The 19,444-nt window shown below is 50.0% G+C and overlaps 1 protein-coding gene across 1 annotated transcript in view; it reads right to left on the minus strand.

Annotated features, from left to right (window-relative positions):
• Nucleotides 1–5,336: 5,336 nt before the first annotated feature.
• LOC130260579 (heparan sulfate glucosamine 3-O-sulfotransferase 3A1-like) overlaps nucleotides 5,337–19,444 on the minus strand; it is a 30,893-nt gene continuing 16,785 nt past the window's right edge. The window contains exon 2 of the mRNA XM_056506115.1: nucleotides 5,337–6,077. Coding sequence (XP_056362090.1) covers nucleotides 5,459–6,077 — 619 coding nt within the window. The 3' untranslated portion in view covers nucleotides 5,337–5,458. The remainder of the gene's footprint in view (nucleotides 6,078–19,444) is intronic.

A 19,444-nucleotide genomic window follows, 5' to 3' on the forward strand; every position in this document is an offset into this window, starting at 1 on the left:
AGGAGCTGGAGAAACTCTGGCCAAGCAGGTCTAAACATTAGTGGAGAAACCCAGAGAGGTTGGTGTGTCTGTGAAGAAGGATATTTCATTTCCAGGACTGACCTGAGTTGCAGGGAGGTGTGCATGGGGCTGACAAACAGCATTTGAGGTTCCTCTGCTGCACTGAGAACCTCAGGAAACTCCCATCAGTGAATTTGATCTCCAGAAATCAAAGTTCCCTGAAGAGCCATGACACAATGATGTCCATCATTATTATTATTATTATTATTATTATTATTATTATTATTATTATCCATGGCTCTGTGGCAGCAGGAGATGCAGGAGCTGGGACTCCACTACAGCCTGGGCAATGTCTGAGGAAATAAATGTGTGAAGTGAGGAATGCAGCCTGGCTGAAAGGATCCATTCTGCACTTTGGCTCCTCCAGTTTTCTGCCCAGGTGTCGTTGACTTCTTACCACCACACTGGTATTTCTGTATTTCAGCAGAATTCCCCACTTCTAATCTGGATAGTCCTTTCTGGGTGGAGTGCAAACCCCAGATCCTTCACTCCGGATAACGGTAATTAAAAGAAAATAAAATCAAAGGTGCTCAGAAAAGAAATGGAAAATTTTTCTGGGGAAGCCAAAAGATTATATTAAACTTCAGTGGTTTAATAAAATATTATGAAGTTTGGGAGCGTGTTTTCCCTGGGACTTAATCTGTTTATACATCTAAAAAAGTAAATAGAATATCACTTTACTTGACCACACAGCAAACCTGATACAGGGGGGTTCTCCACTGTATTTATTTCTTGAGGAATTCCTTTCCCCTCGGGTTTCACACAGTAAACTGTGAACTGAGACCATTCCTGAGCTACCCAGGTCAGGGGAAGCAGGAATTATCCACCTTGGAGGAGAAATGCTGTGGAGGTGGGAGGGCCAGGACAGCAAAGGGGAGACAGGGAGACTTGTTTGAGGATTTTTGCAATTTAAATAGAGGAATATGGCATTGACCTTGATGTGTGGAAGACAAGAGGTCATGGGATCAATGCCAGTGATGCCACTGGGGAGTTCACAGAAGGCACAGCCAGTCAGGGTTAGGAGACTAAAATCAGACACAAATGGGTGATTTTGTGGTTTTTCCCCCTTTTTTCATCAACCTGCCCCCTCTTTGCAGTTTGCTGCCACCAGCAAAAAGAGAGCACAGCCTCCCAGTACCCGTAAACTTTATTAAATGTGTGCTTTTCCACTCTTAAATTAAATTAAAATCAGGTTTTTTCATACTGAAATAGCACCACAGGGAGAAGGATGACAGTATCACCAAGTGAAGGGGAGGGAGGAGAGAAAACCCAGAAACTGTGGTACACAATCAAGGAATTTTTTAATGGTTAGGAAAATGGGCAATTTCCCCCTTCCTCTGGAGACTCAGTGCTGTGTGTGAAGTGTGTATGTGGGAGAACTGAGAGTCAGTGCAAGCCCAAACCACTCTGAGCAGGGCTGGAAAGGCCAAATTATTGCTGGAAATTTGACTTCTTAGTGCTGCACCCAGAGACATCAGCCTCACACTGATCTGCATAAACTCCTTTTATCTGTGCAGATCATTGAGGGGCAGCATTCCACAGGAGCTGATAAAATTCCCTGTGGCACAAAATCAGCACCAAGGGTACCAGGGGCACAGCAGAGCCATCCTTGCCCTGCCAGGCATGGCAGTCAATGATGGGTTTCCCAGCAGCACACCTGTATTGCCCTGCCAACCCAAAGAAACCCCCAAGTCTCTGAATTTTACAACTCAGAGAGCAAAGAGCTTCCCCACACTGCAGGTTTATTATTTGCTAATTATTTTCTCATAGTTAATGTTTTGATTTTTCTGCTTAATTTTTTTTTTTTTTTAAAGAAAACCACTATACAGGTCACTTCTTTATTTATAGCTACTTCTGATTTCCCCTCCAGTGCATGTGCTCAGCACTGCAGGCCCAGGAGGGATGCAGTTTTCAATAGTTTACCTCCAATTCTTCTTAGGTTAAAATAATCTAAACTTCATGGCTGGATTTTCAAATAAGCCTGAAGAGTTTAGAGGCTTAAATGCTATTAGAGTTCAAAGCAATTTGGTTGCATGACCTCTTTTTAAAAGCCATTGTTCACATGTGGAGGGATTTTTAAAACTACTTATGGCCCAGATCAAAACCAATCAATCACAGTCTCAGATCCCTAAATAGCTTTACAAGGTGTGCAACAAGGTATTCAAACCCTGGGAAATGAGGGGGAATAAAACACTGAAGTTTTTAGTGGAAAGTATTCCTAAGTGGCTGAGCTTGATGTGCTGGGAAGTTTTTAAAGGCACATGTGATGGGCTTGTGTGCACATCAAGGCTCTGCTGATTTAAGGGCAGGGATTTGGTGGCAGGTGCAGAAACTCAGCTCTGAGAAATGCTTGGTGTTGCTGTGGCTTCTGCAATATGGGGAGACCAGTGGTCTAAATGTGACTACATGGGAGAAAATAGCAATAGAACCATATTGATTTTTTAAAAACATCATACTTGTGGGGGGTATTTATACCTGTCTGCTGGTCTTGGCTGGGGTAAGCTTCATTTTGTTCATAAGATGTGGTTTGGATTTGTGCTGGGACAGTATTGATAACCCAGGGATGTTTTCATGGTGCCTGAGCAGCCCTTACACAGCATCAAGGCTCGTCCTGCTCCTGCAGGGAGGAGGCTGGGGATGCACAAGGAGCTGGGAGGGGACACAGCCAGGACCCTGACAGGTGCAAGGGACACTCCAGACCATACAGCATCGTGCTCAGCATGTAACAGTGGGGAAAGAAGGAAGCAGGGAATTTTTGGAGTGATGGTGTTTGTCCTCTCAAGTCACCATTCCAAGTGTGAGGGAGCCCTGCTGTCCTGGGGAGGAGCACTCATGGGAGGTCTGGAATTAATTCCTTGCTTTGCTTTGCTTGTATGTGTAGCTTTTGCTTTTCCTCTTAAACTGTCTTTATCTCAACCCACAGGTTTCCTTAGATTTACTCTTCCAGTTCTCTCCAGTACTCTCCAGTTCTCTTCCCCATCCCACCTGAGGCTGAGATCCCAGCTGGGCTTAAACCACAAGAATTTCTCCAAGGTGTGTCTGTATTATCCTGTTATCCCAACCTTAGCTCTCCCTGAAGTGCCAAAGGAATGGCACACTTACATCTTCTTTTCAGCTGGAATAGCTCAGATTTTGTGCCTTGCTGGTGCTGGCACTGTTTGGTTATGCCTGTGAGTGACTGATGCTCATCCTCACCACCACCTTGGTTTTTCCATTTGAATGGAAGAGCACAGCATGGGAGGGTCCTGCCCCAAAAAGATTGCTGCCCTCACCTCCTGTGACACCACCAAGAGCCCAGCATCCTCCCAGCCTCTGTGTGAACTGCACATGCTGGGAGGGACCATGGTGTCGTGGAGCCAAAGCTGTGAGACCATTTCTGATCTTCTCATGTCTGTCCTGAATGACTATTGAGGGGCTGGGGTGAGGCAAGAGAAGGGACTGCTGGGGTCTGTGTGGTGTAAAGTGGTCATGCAGATGTGGCATGGCCAAAAAAGGCCTTCAAATGGGACATAACTGGGGAAAGCATCAGTGAAGAGTGAAGTGGCACTGAGCTGTGCCACACCAGGACAGAGGGCTGAGTCAGGCTGGCTTTGGGGCCACCAACCCAGCAGCAACCCCAGCTGGGGCATGGGAAGCTGGGCTCAGGCAGAGCTTTGCAGGGACAGCTGTGGAGGAGCCCCTGGGGCTTCATCACGAGTTGGATGAAGTATTTTCATTGCCTTGGAAACCCTGGGGTTGTGTCTGCAGGGGCAGGAAGGTTCCAGGGGTCAGCACCTCTGGGGACAGAGGGAGGTGTGGAGGGTTGAGCAGAAAGGAGGATCAGGGCAGCCAGGAGAAGATGTGACAGAGGAACTCAGAGCCACGAGGCTCAGTGGCCACCAAACTCCTTTCCCAGCTTGCCAAGGTGGAAATGCCTCCCCCAGGTGAAATTGTAACTTCTGGTACAATTCTCTTTGGACTCAAATCTCTGCTCTGCTGGTGTTTTATTAAGATCCTTGCTGGTATGCAGGCAGCCAGTGATCTCCATCCCCAGGCTTCTTCCCCCCCACATTCCTGGGGATGCCCACTGAGCTTGTTTTATCCCCTCAGGTACCCTCAAAGCTGGGCTCAGGGGAGGGAACACAACCACTACCAGGAACAACTGGGGGCTCAGAAATGCTGAAGATCAAGAGCCAGCAGATAAATGAGCCCATGGAAATAAAAGACTCTGCTTCACTAACAAATTTCTGTCACTGAAACATTTCCACCAGCCAAAGAAACGTGGCAAAGGAGATTTGTTTTGCCTGACAGTTTTTACAGCCCTTCACAACCTTCCAGCTTCCCCCTCAGTTCTCCTTTAGGAAAGAACTATTGTTTTCTCATTCCTCTTTCTGGACATGATTATTGCTCACTTTTTCACAACCAACCCTTCCACTCTATTTAAGACTGGCCCAATTTAAAGCATCCTTCATTCAAACCATGCCCACTGGACACCAAGAAGTTCCCTGCACATTCCTGGTGGGATGGTGGGTCCCCCCAACACCCTCATGTGTGCCATGAGCATCATCTCAGTGTGCACTTCCCTTCACATCTCCAAAATCCCTTCAGATGGGCCCCCTGAGAAAAAAAAACAACTTAGAAAACCATTCTGCTGTCAGAGTAGCAAAAGGGATGCAATAGGGAACACTGGTTTAGAGCCAGCTCCTGTGAATGAGGCCTTTTGACTACCTGGAAATTTTCATTACAGAGTCAAAAGAATCATTTGTGTTCTTTCACTTTTGGCTACTAAAATTATTTTGTCTCAAAACAAAACAAAGGATTATTGGTTTTGGCTGCCTTAAGAGGAAAAATAAGGTTGGCTGATGAAAAGAGGTTGATTTAAAGGGGGTAAAAGTAAAACAAAGAATTGGATAAGTGGAAGCAAAATCCACCAAATGTTTCATGCAATAAAAAAATCCCCTAAGGTAACGTTTGAAAAGCCAAATTAGGTACTAAGCCACCTTTGTTTTATTGTCAAAAGTGGTGAGGTCTGGCCAAAATGGCACTTGCAAGCCAAAGCCTGGCTGAACTTTCAGGAAGACTCTGAGCCACCCCAAGCACTCCTGTCACTTCTGAAAACTTTGCACCTGTGTTTTTTTACAGAGGCACTGCTGAACCTTGGGCCCATTGAGGGAAGCTGCTCATATCAATTAGGACCAGGCTGCTGCTCACAGCCTCCTCTTCTGGATGTGCAGAGAGAAGAAAGGAAACAAAGCAGTGTGAAAAAGGAAAAAAAAAAACAAACAAATCAGAGAAAATCATGTTTCAGCACAGCTATTATTTTTTTTTTTTTTCTGTATTTCCCCCCTCTCTACTGATACGTAAAAAAAATATATATATTATATTATATTTTCCTTTTCTTAAATTATTTCTCCCAGGCTCAGTCCCAGCCGAAGTGCTGCCCTGTCATCTGGTAGAACTTCATGTTGAAGGGCCGGTAGAAGTCCCGCAGCCTCTGCACCACCTCCTGGTCAATGTCAGGGTGGGTCCTGCCCTTCGTCTTCCCCAGGCAGTGGGGTTTGCTGCTGCCCTCTGCCTTCTTCAGGCACGGGAAGCCCTTGGTTTTGTTAAAGTAGAAGTGTTTGTCAGTGATGATCCTCTTGAGGCCCAGAAAGTCCTGGACCCTGCCCAGCTCCCCTGCAGGATCACTGATCAGCCTCTCCCCGCTGACAAAGAGGATCTGCCCGATGGGGAAGTGGAGGAGCCAGTTCTCCAGGTGCTTGGCATAGATGCCAATCTGGATGGCGCTCCACGAGGTGTCAATCAGGCCTGTAGTCCTGTTTTTGAAGGTCAGGCTCTCGAAGCTGGGGATGTCAGGTTTCTTGGAGAGTGTCTGGGTGTAGTCCGAGATGGCTCTGGTCACGGGGTCCCGCACCACCACGATGAGCCTGGTGCCCCTGCACATGGAGGAGATGCGGGCTGGGGCCTCCTTGGTGACGAAGTAGCTGGGGGTCTTCTCCATGGTGATCTGTCCCTCCAGGGTCCTGGGCATCAGCTCCCTGCCAGGGGGAGGAGGGACACGTTAGCTCAGAACGCTCTGGGCATCAGGGCAGCTGGCCCAGCCCTTCCCTCCCTGCAGGCCCCACTGCTCTGTGCACACACCTGAACCCATCCTTGATTTCCCACTCCTCTTTTTACTTTTTTCCTTCCCATTTACCTGGAGTTGGACCTGAGTCCATTTTGCCTGTTTTTCCCTGCCCTCTGTGTGGGATCCCACCTCCCTGCACAGCACATCTCAGCCACCCTCATGCCTTTAAATTCCTCCCTGCCCACACTGGGGTTTCCTGCACAGAGGCTTCAATTCCCTGGAATAACAGTGAATTCCTGCAGTAACAACACTCCCTTCCTGTAGGACAAGAGGAATTTTCAAAGGCCAGGAGGCAAGACTTTATTTTTCGGTATTTCCAAGGAGGCAGAAAATAAAAATGAGCAACATCAGCCCCCTGACCTCAGCAATTTCCTTCTTTCACCACAGACATCCCACACAGTGCTGCTTTGGGAAGCTGTCCTCAGTGAAGTGGGAAGGGGCTTGGGGCCATCCTGCTCCATGGCCCCCTTGAGAGCTCAGAGCCCTGCTGGGCCAGGACTGGGTGTGATTTGCTGAAGAGCCTCAGGGTTTGGTGGCTGGATCCCCTGAGCTCCTTCCTGTTAAACCAGGCATGCCAGGAAGGTGTAGGAGCCACAGGAGACTCCCAGCTCCTCTCCCTCTCCTCCTCATCCCACCTGGATGCCACCCCACATCCCACCCCCACACACATCACCCCTACACCACACACAGACAGGAGCACCCACAAAAAGCCAGGTTCCCACCCCCACCACTTGATCACCCACTGTCTTGGGTTGCAATCCAGGATGTGCCCAGCAATGTGAATTCTGTCCCATCTGCTGCAGCCGGGTGGGGCAGTGCCCCTGATCTCCTGGCACACATTATCTGCTCATGGGCCATCTTTAAACCAGCTGGGCAATCATCTTTATCTTCCCACAGCCCATCCTCCCTCCAGGAGATATCTCCTGTTAATGGCCAGTGAGTCCCAGGGCATGACTGATAAAATTCCATCATCCCATGGGAGATGCTCCAGCCAGGGGAGGAGCCAAGCCTTTCCTACCCAGATAAAAACTGAGATTTGGGACACCAAGGCACCTTCTTTCCACTGGATCCCAGAGGAAAGCCAGACCTTTCCACATCATCCCTGGAGCTTCAGAGGAAACTGCACCTTCTCCAGGAGCACTGCTCCAGCTGAACCACATCTGCCCCTGCAGGAGGATGCAGCCACCATTGAATGGGACTGTGCCAACACCCTGACTGACTGACGGGTGTCAGCTTGGATTCTGACTCTGGCAGGGCTGGGATTGTTCTGTGTAATACTGCATTTCTATTTTAATTTTCCTAGTAAAGAACTGTTATTGCTAATTCCCATATCTTTGCCTGAGAGGCCCTTAATTTCAAAATTATAATAATTTGGAGGGAGGGGGTTTACATTCTCCATTTCAAAGAGAAGCTCCTGCCTTTATTGGCACACACCTGTCCTTCAAACCAGGACACACACAAATCCCTCCTGCCTCCCAGCCCTCTGCAGATTCCCTGATCTTCCCAGGGAAATGGGGGCTGGATGGGGGTGCAGCCCTGGGGGTTCAGCACCATGCCACCAGCAGCTCTCATGGCAGCCCCACACCCTGAGCTCTGGCTCTGACCCTGTGTGAGCTGAACTGCTCCCACCCTGCAGCAGCAACATCTGGCTCACAAACCTGAGCAATATGCCAGCAAAATTGAACCCATCTATCAAAAAAGTAACAATGGAAAGCTAAAAACAGCAATAATAACCAAACCCCAGGCTGTTATGTTACAAATTAGAGAGCAAGGAATGGCCCTTCCTAAAACAATTCCCTCTGCAACCACGTTACACAGAGGCTGAGCAGAGACAGCTCAAACCTTTGCTGAGGGTTTCTGTCTGAAACTCCAAGAATTTGGGAGAGTCAGACTGGGGAATAAGCAAGCTGAGCAGTGTGAAAGAGCTCTCATGCATCCTGAAGGATGTGAAGATGAAGGGAATCACTGCTGACAATACATGTGGCATTTGCTGAGCAGGCACATAACTCTACAGTGGAATTTGGCAGGATTTTTTGCCAATTTACCTGATGCTGCAAAAGACAAAAGTGTAACTGGTTTAGAAACAGACTGGCCAAATTCATGGTGGCTGAAATAAAGGGGTGCAATGAAGTGCCAGTGCCCTTCAGCTGAGGGACGGCCCCAAACCCAACTGCCCTCACCTGGGGGGAGGTAATGGGATAACTACAATCCCCTCTGAGACATTCCTCTGTGGGTGCCTGATCCCACCTGGAAGGAGGAACTGGGCTGGACCTCTCCTCTGGACAGCAGCTGGTTCTGTGGGGCTCTGCTGGGGCAGCCTCACTGCTGGCAATGGCAGGCAGTGCCACATAGACAGGGGGTGATGGCTTTAAGCTGAAAGAGCAGATTTAGATTGGATAGTAGGAAGGAATTGTCCCCTGGGAGGGTGGGCAGGCCCTGGCACAGCTGTGGCTGCCCCTGGATCCCTGGCAGTGCCCAAGGCCAGGCTGGACACTGGGGCTGGAGCAGCTGGGACAGTGGGAGGTGTCCCTGCCATGGCAAGGGGTGGGATGGGATGACCTTTAAGGCCCCTTCCAACCCAAACCAGTCTCTGGTGATTCTATGAATTGCCCTTTCCCCCATGGGCACCAAGCCCACATTCTGTGTGGTGGTGCTGCCCTGCAGCTACTGAGACACCTGGGAGCACCTGAACCCTTGGAAAGGTGAAGAAACCAAGTCACACCCCCTTCCCCACTGCCTGCCAGCTCCATCCCCACTGCTCCTGTCCCTGGACAACCTTCCACAGCTGAGGGTGGATGCTGAGCAAGAGGAGACACTGAACAACCAGGAGAAGGGCAGGAGAAGGGCACAGACTTGTTTGTGTTCTCTGGCTGCAGCCCCAAAAGGGTGTCAGCTCTTTCCACCCGTGGGATAAAGAAGTCCCACAGAGCCTGTGACACAGTGCTGGGCTGTCCAGAGGTGCTGGTGGTGACAATGGGGATCTTCCCCCTGCACAGCCTGTGAGGTGCTGCAGGCTGTGAGACACAGCAGGGCACTGCTGACCCAGCCCAAAACACCCTGGGCTGGGGGCACCTTGTCCTGGTGCTTTCTCCAGCTTTGCCACTAGCTGAGGTACTGGTCCAACCAGTGAGACACACACAGGGAAATGGTGGGGAAGGAAAAACCCCTGGGGAGGGGTTAGAGCATCCAAGGATACCCTGCTCTCCTGGCTCAGGATCAATGTCAATGGATGTGACAACAAACACCTTAAAGCAAACTGCAAAGGGCAGATCTGCCCTCTGATAGCTTTTCCCTGCAGCTTGATTTTCCTCCTGAGCAATGTGCAGGGTCTGGCTGGGATTTGGAGCCCCCCAGCCTGGGGCAGTGGGGTAAAGGAAATCTGTGTGGTGTTTTGGAGGAAATGCCACTGGAGGGATCATTGCAGGGAAAGCTGTTACCAAAGAAATGCTGCTGTTTGTGAAGGAGCCCCACAGCTCTGCAGTCAGCTTGGGGAAAAGGGTCAGAAGGGCCAAATCTGCTCCCAGAAATGCACCATGGCCAAGGGTGGGTGGGTGGGAGCCTCTAGACAGGGTGGAGCAGCAGGGCAGAGGGACATGAACTGCCTGAGGGGCTTATGTCATCTCTGGCTTCTGCACAGAAACAGGGCCAGAATTCCTGCCTCAGGAGGAGCCAGAGCTGGTGACAGGCTGTGACAGAGCTGGGGGAGCACAGAGCCTTCCCACCACAGGGACACTGGGGCAGCTGCACCCCAGAGGGTGTGTGCTGCTCCCTGGCCTCTGCTGCCCCAGCAACTCCTCTTCTTCTTCCCCCACCATCTCTCTTTTTCTTCCCAACCGTTTTAAGCAGTGACTCTGCAAGAGGAATTTATAAAAAGCCCCAAACTCGCTCTCCCAACACTCCCTTCCCCCAGCTGCAGCCCACACTCCCACAAGAGCCATTGCAGCATGTTCAGGAGATGATTGCAGAGGAAGATGCTCCAGCAGGAGTGATAACTTGATGTAACCAGGAGCGTGCATGGAGATATAAATTCAAAAATGCTGCCTAAGAGATTAATTCCTCCCTCCCCTGAGGCCAGCTGCTGAGCCCAGGGGCTGTGCTGCCCCAGCAGCTCTCACAAGGCTCTGAATTTGCTTTGATGAGCTGTGAGTGTACATGGGAGTTAGCTGAGCTCCTGCTCTGCCTTCCTTCAGATCTCAGGTGAAATCGATACACAGAAAGATGCATTTCAGGAAAGTGAGAAAAACTGAAATAAAACAACCTCCAAGAGAAGCTGTGAGACTGAGGGAGCTGAGAGAGGCAAAAGATCAGAGAGGTCTGCAAGGAAAAAAGAAAATCACTCGTGTTGTTGGATGTAAAATCAAACCCACCTGGCATTAACAGCACAAGGACACCCTTGCCACTGATTTTAATGAGGATGGATTAAGCTGAGCTTGGAGCAAAGTAAGAGGCAGGAACAGTCCTAGGGCAGGCCAAGGAGCCCTGGGTCTCTCTCTCCTCACCCATCCTGCTGCAGAGGCATTCTCTCTGCACAGAGATGATGCTCAGGGAAGTGCTGGTGTTATTGGAGGGATCTATGGCACAAGTCAGGAGCCTTGGAATTTCCTTTGTCTCTGCTCTTCCACCCCCATGGAAGCACTGCAGACATGCAGGTGAGGGTATCCCCTGCTGGAATACTGGTGCCTCTTTCCCTTGGCTTGGTCAGAAAGGAGCCCACAGGACTGTTTCATTCCCACCATCAGGAAAGCATCCCTGGATGATCCTGCTCCCACAGGATGTGCTGGGGTGCCTGTCCTGGTCCCTGGGCCCAGAGCAGTCAGGTCCCTCCCAGCACACAGGTTTTTACATCTCCAGTATTCCAGAGGAGTTGAAGTATGAAGAAGATGGATCAGATATTAAGAAGGAATTCTTTAGTATGAGAGTGGTGAGATCCTGCCCAGGGAAATGTTCAAAGCCAGTGATGTCTTCAGTCAGCTGTGATGGATCAAGGGGATAAAACTTCACATTAAAGGTGAATATCCAAGGTAGACCTGAACATGGGAAATATCTGATTGTTTATCTCAAATAAGTCCCAGTAAGCAGAGAAAAAACTTGACTGAAAAATGTTAGAAAGTAGAATAAATCTTAATCACTGAAATCCCAAAGGAAGGGTTTTTCTTTGTTTTTTCTGTACATTATTTAGAAGCATAGATTATTTTCAATAGCAGGTAGATACCCACAGACATAATGAAATATTAGCATGTTAAAAATTATTTTTAATAATGTTTTACAGGGCCTGGAGCAAGCTGGGCTACTGAGAGGTGTCCCTGCCCATGGCAGGGGGGCCTGGAGTGGATGAGCTTTAGTGCCCCTTCCAGCCCAGACCATCCTGGGCTCTGTGCATGAGGTGCACTGAGCTGTGCTGGGATGGAAGGGACAGTTCTCAGAGCACATGGGACACACTGACACTTTCAGGAACTCACCAAAGTACCCCAAAAACCAGAGCTGGTGGCAGACATCCACCCCCCCCCGTGCCAGAGCTGGCAGCAGGGCCAGGCACTGCCTGGGCACAGCCACCAGTGCTGGGGACAAACACAGCACAGCATCCTGTGGCACTTCCCAGAGAGTGCAGAGCCTGTCCTGGCCCAGCCCAGCTCTGCTGGCACACACACAGCCCCACAGCTCCTGACAGAGGTTATGTGAGCATCTCAGCATTTGTGTATCTCACTCCACACCCTGTCTGCAAACAGCATCTCTGCAAAAACGTCCCTCCCTCCCTCCTTCCAGTTAAGCTCCCTCTGAAGTTTGAGTTTGATTAGAGTGAGTGCAAACCTCCACCTCAAACAGCCCCCACAGCTCCTGAGGTGTCTTCTCTGGGCCCATCCAAACCCCAGCAGTGACCACAGCCATGGTGCCAGCCCCAAACCAGCCCAAAACCAGCACCAAACCAGCCCAAACCAGCCCCAAAGCTCTGGCAGGGGCCAGGGCACACAGCCACGCCCATCCATGCCCATCCACACCCATCCATGCCCATCCACGCCCCTCCACACCCATCCACACCCATCCACGCCCCTCCACACCCATCCACGCCCCTCCACACCCATCCATGCCCATCCACACCCATCCACACCCATCCACACCCATCCACGCCCATCCACACCCATCCACGCCCATCCACACCCATCCACGCCCATCCATGCCCATCCATGCCCATCCACACCCATCCATGCCCATCCACGCCCCTCCACACCCATCCATGCCCATCCACGCCCATCCACACCCATCCACACCCATCTATTCCCATCCACACCCATCCACACCCATCCACACCCATCCACGCCCATCCATGCCCATCCATGCCCATCCACACCCATCCACACCCATCCACACCCATCCATTCCCATCCATGCCCATCCATGCCACCACATCCTGGCAGGGGTGTCTGTGTGCCCACCCAGGGCTGTGCCAGGGCATCTCAGCAGAGCCCCGAGTGCCACTCCCTTCACCACTGGGTTTAACCATCTCAGCCTTAAAGAGAAAACCACTCCAGGAATCTCAGTGCCTCCAAATGAACTGGGACACCAAGCTCAGAGCAGCACTGAGCTCACAGCTGGGATCACCCTGTCCCCAGGTCACAGCCAGGGAGCCTTGTCCCTTCCTGAGGAGCTGGGACACCCAGCTAAGGAAAGCTGTGGAGAATGCAGCTCCAGAGGGGAAGGTCCTGCCTGGACCCCAGGCTGGCACCTTGCTCAGCAGGAGCAGCCCCAGCCCTGGGCTGAGGGCAGAGCAAGCCAAGGGGGGCTCAGGGAGCAGCAGTGAGGGGGTCACACAGGCCCAGGAGAGCCCATCAGAGCAGCACAGTGTGACCCCATGTCCCCCCCTCCTGTCACCCCTGCTGCAGAGCACAGGGCTGGGCTGAGGGGAGCATCTGCACACAAACAGGGCTCTGCCCAGCAGCCCTGCTGTGCCTGCCGTGCTCAGCCCCTGCCCCCTGCTCTCCTGGGATGGAGGCTGTGTGCAGCACAGATAATTACCTGTGTCTGACTGCAGAGATGAATTACTGAGGGCTGCTCCAGGGTGGCAGGCAGGGCTCTCCTTGTGCTGAGCAGTGATCCCCCTGACCAGCCTGGGAGAGGAAACCGTGCCAAGGGCTTCCCAAAAATCCACTGTGCTGGAAAGCACATCTGGAGAGCACAGTGCCTAAGTGCTATTGACAGCAGAAAGTCCCTGGTGTCATTAGCCCTGCAAGCCATTGATTTCTGTGCTGGAACAAGGAACTGAGGCAATCACAGGTGGCACTGCCACCTCCTCTGGGCTGTCCAGCTGGGCTTTGGGAGGGCTGTTTCAGCTGTTTTCTTTCCAGTGGCTGATTGCTGGTAAATCCCAGCCCTCTGCCTACCAGGAGCAGAGGAAGAGCCCCAGGGCTCTTGGCCACAGCCCCCTCAACATGTGTCCATCCTCTGTAAGGGAATGGAGACACCACCAGGCATCTTCTGAAGGATCTTCCTCTGCCAGGGCTGGGGCTGGGTTCATCTCTGCAGTGCTGGCCATGAGCTCTCTAAGCCAGCCTTAGAGCCCCTCTCCCAGCAGCTCCAGTCAGTGGGGAAGTCATGCACTGGGAAGGACAAGCTCCTCCTGGACCCACTCATCACCTCTGCTCTCTCCAGCACCAGGTACCTCTCCCAGTGACAGCCTAGCCCCAGCAGGGGCAGAGCTCCACACATAAGGTGTGAGCCATTTGCCAAATTCTTGCAGCACCAGCTGATTCTTACAAGGGAGAAGATTAGGGTCACAGTGATTTCATCATAATGAAAAGTGATTCTTTATTACAACCTGCTGACTCCTCTCTGTGTCAGGCTCTGCCAAAGGAGGGTTTTTCCAGACACTGGACATGATCCTTTCCCACCCCTGCACCCTGCCCTTCTCCCCTGCAGGGGCAAACCACGAGCTCCCTCTGCCATCCCCCACACCAGGGTCAGTCACTGCCAGCAGAGGACACAGCTGGGCACAAATCCAAGAACCCAGCACTCACCCAAAGCAGAGTTTTGCTGGGAAATCCCTGCCTGTGTGTCCACTGCATGTCTGCACCAAGGAGAGGGAGCTCCCAACCTCCTCCCATCACCCAGAGGATGCCAGGAGCCACAGCCTGACAGGGACCAGCACAGCCTGCAGCCTGGACCTCACCTTTATCAATTATCATCTTAAACCATCCAGTTTCAGCACCTGCATTGCAATTTTTGTTTGTTTTAGAGATGTGCCTGTGTGGGGTGGGGTTTATGCCAGAGCAGAGCAGGAGATGTTCCAAAAAGTTCAAAGAGTAGCTGAGAAAACAATGGGTACAAATGGCCCAGCACCTGACATAAATAAATCTCAACCTCATTCTTTCTCCCCAAGGGCAGCCCTGAAGTCTTACACAGGTACATCCTCCCAGAAATCCTCAGGAGCTGCTGCTGGTCTTGCAGGGACCAGGACTGCTCCTTCCCCACCTGCACTGGGGGAACCCCCCTGATGGGCTCAGCCAGGACAGAAGGGTCTGTAAGAGGGAAATATGGAAAACCTCCATCCCAAACCAACAACCACCTCATGTCTCTCTCACTGGAGGTTCTCCAAGCCCACACATTTCAGCCCTGACTAAGCAAATCATCCTAAGGAGGAAGGTTAAAGGACTGTTTGTTATTGGAAGTGTCTCCCTCTTTAGGATTCATTTTTTTTGATAAATTAACTCCAGCTTCATTACTCCATGATATATTTCCCTTGACATTTAATTATACTTACCCCAAACACATTAAGCCAATCAGTCTGAACAGCTTCTTATTAATATGCAAATTTCTCCTTTGAAAAGCCATGAATCTGTGAAAAATCTCTACAGGCTTCAATTAGGTCCTTTTGGGAAGTTGGGAAGTTCCCTGAGAAACACCCTGCTGGCCCAGGGCAGGAATCCAGCCCCACAGACACTGCCTGGAGCCTGGTTTGGGAGAGGGAAAGAGGATGCTAAAGCACCTTCTCAGGTCTGCAGGTTGAATTTTGCAAACCAACATGGTGCTGGCTGCTTATCCCCTGCCAGCACCTTTCCATGGAACCACTGCTTGTCCTGAGTGCAAGTCATCCTCCTCTGGGACCACACACAGCAGGGAGCTGCAAATATTCCCTGAAACATCAGCTTTTAGCAAAACAAACAGGAATCTGCTTCTCCTGGTGCCATGGGCAAATGGGACGTGATTTGCATTAGGCAAATAAATTGAAGTGCACAATTAACCATCTGCCCTGGGAGAGATTTAAGTTTTGCTTTAAAGCATCACTTCCAGCCTCCCTCCACTCTCACATCCATCTGAATGCTGCAGGGTTTTCTGCTGGGAAGCCAAGTGGGAATTAATTCATGGAATCATTCCCATAATTGGAGAGAACCATCAGTGTAGGTACCACAGCCCTGGTGGCCTTTGGCCCCACGGATGTGTTTCCTGTGGATTACATCAATGGACAAACCACAAAACTGCTCCAAAAGCTCCCAGAGCCTCCAATTCCCACCAAAAGTCTTTAGTCACCAAACCAAGATGATTTCCTGGGAGCTGCTGAGTGCCACATCATCATCTTGAGAAAAAGTTACCCATTTCATCTTATTTCAAGAGAAGTTGCAGGTTTTCTTAAAAAAATCTGATTTTCTCTAATTTTTTTATTTCCTACAGTTAGACATCAAGATCAGAAATACACTGCAATCAGTGTACTGTATAAATAGTCCAATTTTGGGAAACAGCTCTCATGAGCAATAAAGAAACCCAATTTACTATGCACTATAATAAAAATATCTCTTTTACCATATAAATCAAACCAAAGTGAACAGATAAAAAAAAAATAAACTCAACCCCCCCCGGTTTCTGCCCACAGGCACAAGCAGACAGCCCTGGGGAAGGGCTTGCCTGGCCTGTATAAATATATACAAGAGCAAATCTGTTAAAAATTGCAGCCACCACTTTGTTTTCTAAAGGTCCCAGTTTATCCTTGGTCAGAAGAAGGAGGGCTGGCCAGAAACACAATCCCTTCCTGTATAAACACCACAGTCTGGGCTGGTTTAAGTGCATCATATGGTCTATATTTTATATGTGTAGAGACAGAGAGAGAGAGATTTTTCAAGCCAGTCAGAGACATAAAGTGATCTTATATCATCTAAAAGCAACAAGCAGACTTGGACTTGTGGCAGTTTTCCTTGCACTCGTCCCTGCCACCCCCTGCCCCTTCCTCCCAGCTGCAGCACACTGCTGGCTGCCCCCATTATTTCTCACAAAGGCATATAAATCACTGTGGAAACTCTTATTATCTTATTTTCCCTCTGCTTCTCTCCTGTCTGTTTGGAGAAAAATTAATGCATTTGTCTCTGGAAAAATGTGCAGTCTCTATAATTCAGTTTTAAAACAAGCACAACTAGCAAATGGATAGACCTCCGTTAGGAGACTCATTTTTCATGTGAGTAATTGAACCCTTCCCTTCGATTTTCCCTCTGGGTGTTAAAGACAACTGATGCCTTCCTGGAATTTGCTTAGGTCTCAGAAAGGTGGGGAGAAGACAGAGAGAAAAAGAGGAGAGGAGAGGAGAGGAGAGGAGAGGAGAGGAGAGGAGAGGAGAGGAGAGGAGAGGAGAGGAGAGGAGAGGAGAGGAGAGGAGAGGAGAGGAGAGGAGAGGAGAGGAGAGGAGAGGAGAGGAGAGGAGAGGAGAGGAGAGGAGAGGAGAGGAGAGGAGAGGAGAGGAGAGGAGAGGAGAGGAGAGGAGAGGAGAGGAGAGGAGAAGAGAGGAGAAGAGAGGAGAAGAGAGGAGAAGAGAAGAGAAGAGAAGAGAAGAGAAGAGAAGAGAAGAGAAGAGAAGAGAAGAGAAGAGAAGAGAAGAGAAGAGAAGAGAAGAGAAGAGAAGAGAAGAGAAGAGAAGAGAAGAGAAGAGAAGAGAAGAGAAGAGAAGAGAAGAGAAGAGAAGAGAAGAGGAGGCAAACATCCCAGATGGGATCTTTCCAAGGTTTGGACAGCTTTCACCACCTAGGCTGCTGAGGAAATCCATCACAGTGTCCTGCAAACCCACGGATCACCAGCCCCTTGTGTCCTGCAAGAGCCCCAAGCCCAGATGTGGCCTGGGGACACACACTCTGCCAGCAGTTTCATCCTGGTGCCTCTTTCTGCACCTGAAACTCAGGGAATCTCCCCTGCTTCCCTCCCACTGCCAATGGCACATCTGCCCCCACCAGAAAATGGGAACCCAAACCATCAGTCCTACAGAAAAATCCCCCAGACAGACAAATCCCAAAAATCACAGCCAGCTTGAAAATAGTCCCCATCCCTGCTGCTGGGGATGCCTCTGCCCACATCCTGATCCCTTATCAGCTCTGGGGCTGATCCAGAACACAGACAAAAGTGAAAAGTCAAAAGAGTGACACAAACAATCACAGAGAAATCAGGAATAATTCCAGAAAGGCCACAATCAAGTGAGTGCTCAGGCCAGCAGAAACTATTGTTCCTTTGTCTCTCACTACATTATCTCTGTCCCCTGGGAGCCACATTATTGCCTGCAGTACCTAATGCAATTTGCTCCTTTTCCATGTCTGCCTCCTGTTCCCTTGGTGCAAGTACAGCTCTCACTGCAGTGCATGAGCTCCTCCTGTGCAACACAAGAAGGGAGAGGGGTCAGCATGGCAATGGAGCTGCACAGAGGTGGCTGAGGAGCTGCAGACAATGTAAAGGGGAGTAAAATCTTGTCTGAGAATCAGATGGACACAGAAAAACCACTGAATGGAGGTGATCTGTGAAAGAAAAAGAAAAAAAAAGAATAAAAAAAAAAAAAAGAGGAGAAAAAAAAAACAAAACCAAGTGTTCCTCCATTCTTCCTTCCCTCTGAAGAAATGCCACCAAATCTGAGAGACTGAAAATCAGGACCTAGTGAGTGCAGGGACTAAACCAGCTAAATTCAGGCAGCTGAAGCTGGAGGCAGGGAAGAATATTGGAAATGGGCAGGGGATGCAGCAGGCTGGGCTCTACAGCCACCCCTGGGGAGTTCTGGACACCTCTGTGTCTCTGGAGGTTATGGACTGGCTGCAGGGTTTTGGGAGCAAGGAGATGGATTTTCTCCCTTATCTGCAGAGGTGAAAGGGTCTGTCTGCCAGGATGTTGGTGTGGAGTCCTAAACAGTTCACAGAAATGCTGATAAAGTTTTGGGAATCCCTGTGGCACCCCTGTGCTGCTGGAGATGGTGTGTGCACATGTGTGTGCATCTGTGCATGCAGAGCTTTATGAAAGACCCAGAACCTCAAAGGATCTCACTGCTGAGAACAGAGGCTGTTCCTTAAATTATGCTGAGAAGTGACTTCTTTATGTATCACTACACATCTCCTGCTGCATGGCCAAAAAAAACCCTCTATCTGTATTCCAAAAAAAGGAGTCTGACCTCAGGCTATGATCTAAAATACATAAAGTCACACAAGTTTACTCTTGCAGTGGCTCTTCATCCTTTCTGTGCCAATTCTTTGCCCTTTTGTTAAATGAAACTTTAATAGCTGGGAAAGGGCTCTGTACTTTCATTCCCAGAGCAAAGCAAAGTGTGCAAAAATCTCCAGAAAAGTTGAAAGAGATTCCTCCTGGCCTAATCTGCAAGTTCTGGGCAAGGCAAGGTGCAGAGGGAGCTGCACAGAGATGGGCTCTGGTCTCTCCAAAACACATCAAGGCAGGGAGTTTATCACTACCCCAAGAGCTCTTCCCTGAGCTCAGCAATTCCACCTCCTCCCAGGGAATGCATCACTGTCTGATCCAGGATCTGACATATCTCAGGGAGTTTTAGGCGGCAGCAGATCCACATTTCATGGGTGAATGACACAGCACCAGCTCAGCTCTGGCTGGTCTCCAGGTTTGCACCATGCTCACCCTCAGGTCACAGGGAAGGGATGTGGAGCTGGGGCTTGGCCATTAGTGTGACACCAGGGTTGTTCAGAGTGAACACAGCTCAATAATGTGAAAAGAAATAGAAAAAAAAAAAAGAAAAAAGAAAGATGAAGTGTTCTCCAGAATATGGATGGATGGAAAAAAACCCTCAGGTTCATAAGTCAACTTGAGTAATTTAGATCCAGGTCAATAAACACTGCTCTTCCTCACTCAGCACTGAACTAGTGAGGGCTGGAGGCTTCAGACCAGCCCCTGAGGATGACTCCCAGCCTCTCCCAGCCTCTCCTCTTCCAGGCTGCCCTGCCTGGCAGTACCAACCCTCCTTCACCATTCATTTCTCACATCCCTGAAAGGAAAGCCCAGGCTGAGTGTGCTCTCTCCACACTTCCCTGGG

The sequence above is a fragment of the Oenanthe melanoleuca genome, chromosome 18 (genome assembly GCF_029582105.1).
Source record: "Oenanthe melanoleuca isolate GR-GAL-2019-014 chromosome 18, OMel1.0, whole genome shotgun sequence".
Classification (NCBI taxonomy): Eukaryota; Metazoa; Chordata; class Aves; order Passeriformes; family Muscicapidae; genus Oenanthe; species Oenanthe melanoleuca.